General features: G+C 35.8%; 1 protein-coding gene across 1 annotated transcript; it reads right to left on the reverse strand.

Annotated features, from left to right (window-relative positions):
• Positions 1-228: 228 nt before the first annotated feature.
• On the reverse strand, positions 229-1,815 carry LOC120165304 (pentatricopeptide repeat-containing protein At2g33760-like). Its single transcript, XM_039174855.1, has one exon. It carries the CDS (start codon positions 1,809-1,811, stop codon positions 423-425), a length of 1,389 nt encoding a protein of 462 aa, XP_039030786.1. The 5' UTR covers positions 1,812-1,815; the 3' UTR covers positions 229-422.
• Between the last annotated feature and the right edge of the window lie 1,284 nt (positions 1,816-3,099).

The following is a 3,099-nucleotide window of genomic DNA, read 5'->3' on the forward strand; positions in this document are numbered from 1 at the left end:
TCAGGATATTTAGCTATGTAACTATATATTTTTATAACAGGCATCAGGATATTTAGCAATGTAACTATATATTTTCTCATGCATGGAAATTTTCGAACCAATATGTCTCTATCATGTTACCTCGAAGAAATAATGTTGCACATAATTGGCAGACTGCCGAATGAGACTTGATGATTTCTTGATATACACTGCAGACTGCTTGAGTGCTTTCTTCCAAACAGATGCAAAGACCACAGTTGATTGCCATATAGGAGTCAGTTGATCATATTAGAATTTACCCTCCTTGGCTAAATAGTTTTCAGGAGAAGCCAACCTCAACCGGACAGGAACATGGCCGAAGCAAAGCATACCTCTCTGTTTTAATGAGAATCAAAGGAATCCAGTAAGACAATTCTTGCATATAATTTAGGTGATTCACTGTGCTAATATACTTCAGACACTTGTTCCTGGGATTCCCATTCCACAGAGCTAAAACCAAGGCCCTTCCTCATCCCTCTCTCTTTCATCAGCGTTCTCACTTTCTCAGCATCATCCCATCTCCCCATATCTGAATACAGATTGGACAAAACAACATAGTAAGCACTATTATCCGGCTCTAACTCCACGAGTTTCTTTGCGGCTATCTCACTCAGTTCCAAATTACCATGACTTCTACAACCGGTCAGCAATGACCCCCAAATGGACTTCGTAGGCTCGAAAGGCATTTCCTTGAGAAGTTTAAAAGCATCGTCGAGACATCTTGCACGTGTCAAGAGATCAATCATACATGCATAATGTTTTACCCCAGGCAAGAATCCATATCTCCCTTCAACTAAGAACCTAAAGATTTGGCGACCCGTATCAACCAAACCCGAATGGCCACAAGCCGAAAGAACCCCAATTAAAGTTACATGATCAAATTTAAACCCTTCTTGTTCCATCCTATTAAACCACCAAACCGCCAGCTCACCATTTTTAGTTAAAGCTAGACCGTTAATTATTGCATTCCACGTAAAATTATTCTTTTCTTCCATGCTATGGAAAACCCTTAATCCTTCTTCAATCCTCCCACATTTCCCATACATATCAATCAAAGCAGTCCCTAGAATCACATCCAATTCCCATCCTTTTTTCATTATAAAATCATGAATCCAAACTCCCATTTTGAAAGCACCGAGACCGCCACAGGCAGCCAATGCATTCACCATAGTTACCCTATTAGGCACCACACCTGCATACTGCATATGCTCAAAAGCAATCAAAGCAGCATCATATTTCTCAGCATTTCTAAACCCCGTAATCAAAATAGTCCACGAAACGACATCTGGGTCAGGCATTTCATCGAACACTCGGCGACATAAACCCATTTCACCAGACGATGCATATAGATTCATCAGGGAATTTTGTATATAAATATCACGGGAATGACCCAATTTTATGACATGGATCTGAACCATTTGTCCTTTCTGGAGCTCCTGGAAATCGGCTAATGACTTGAGAAGGAAAGGGAAGGTGTAGTTATTAGGGGAAAGTGAGGCTCTTTGCATATGGGCGTATAAAGCAAAAGGGAGATGTGGGGTTTTAGAATGGGATAAGGATCTGAAGAGGGTATTGTAAAGGAAGACATGAGAGGGTGGTTTTGAACAGAGGATGAGGGCGTGGGCTTCGTTTAAAAGACCTAAAGAGTTGCAGGAATTGATGAAATGCTGAGTAATGAAGTGGTTTTTCAGGAGGTTTCGGTGAATGAATTGAGATTGGATCTGACGAATGTGGGAAGGAGAAGTGGTGGCGTTTATCAAGTGAATGATTCTGCTCTCATACGATGGCATCATTCAAGGGGTGCTGGCGGATTAGTGTTTCTGTTCGGCGACCGGAGATATTATAAGAACCGGTCAATGAAGAAAAATCAAAGAAATCCTAACAAATGAAAACAAAATTTTAAAACATAAAAAATCTAGTGGATATATTACAAATTTCATCACTAAACTTTACTTTTCATCTATTTTTTTCACTGAACTTTAAAAGTTTTCCATTTACTTGCTAAACTTAATACATTGAGTTTTTTTTTTTCTGTTACTGAACTTTACTCTATTTCTTATTTTGATCACTTTACTGTTAAATAATTAACACTATTAAAAATGACGCCATTTAAAAAAAATACTAAAACAACATCATTTTGCATCTATATAATAATATATTTTAACGTTGTTATCTTTTTAATGAATGAGTGATCAAGAAAACTCAATGTATTAAGTTTAATGAAAAAATTTAAAAAAAAATTAAAATACAAGAAGTAAAATAGGATAAAGTAAAATTCAGTTACCAAATTTATAGTTTACCCAAACTAATTAAAAGACGAATTCTTTATCGTTTTTGGAAGTTAACAAACTCTCTATGAATTTAGATAGCTTAATAGGTTATGTATAAATTGCAGAAGAAATATATTGGTGTCACGTAGCTCGAATTGTATATCCACAAATATACATGTATGTATCATGATATAACTAGATGTCACATAGTTTCGATAATTCACATCTTCTAATATCTTAATACTGAAATTATGAATGAGATTCGTGTCACGCACACACCAAGAATGTAAACAAGAAAGGAGTTAGAAAATTTAATTTGAGGAGTCAAATTTAGAAATTATATGAAAGAATTTGTAACACCCCCAACACGTACCCGACCCGAATACGAGTTCGAGATGTCACATTGCCTTTTTAAAACAATATTCTTATCAAATAACAAAATATTTGAACTTATTTTAAGAAAATACGATAATATACTATTAAATAACGTTTGTTATAAAATTTTGAGACAAAAACGTATTTATAAATAGTAAAATACGGTATGAACAGTACCCTGAACAGTGCTACAGTGCATCGATGCATTGCTACAGTGCATCGATGCATTGCTACAGTGCATCGATGCATTGCTACAGTGCATTGATGCACAAAAATATCGAAGCAAAATTTTGTATCGATGCACTGCTACAGTGCATCGATGCACTGCTACAGTAACTTTCGTAAAACGTACATAAAATTCGTAAAAATTTAACCGTTCATTACTATACGTTTACATTTACATAACTACGTTCAAAACATTAGAAAAGTCGATCAG

Source organism: Hibiscus syriacus, unplaced genomic scaffold, assembly GCF_006381635.1.
Source record: "Hibiscus syriacus cultivar Baekdansim isolate YM2019G1 unplaced genomic scaffold, ASM638163v2 tig00111582_pilon, whole genome shotgun sequence".
Lineage (NCBI taxonomy): Eukaryota > Viridiplantae > Streptophyta > Magnoliopsida > Malvales > Malvaceae > Hibiscus > Hibiscus syriacus.

Coding starts and splice junctions, on each gene's coding strand:
- LOC120165304 (XM_039174855.1), bottom strand. CDS start 1,811: ATGATGCCATCGTATGAGAGCAGAATCATTCACTTGATAAACGCCACC.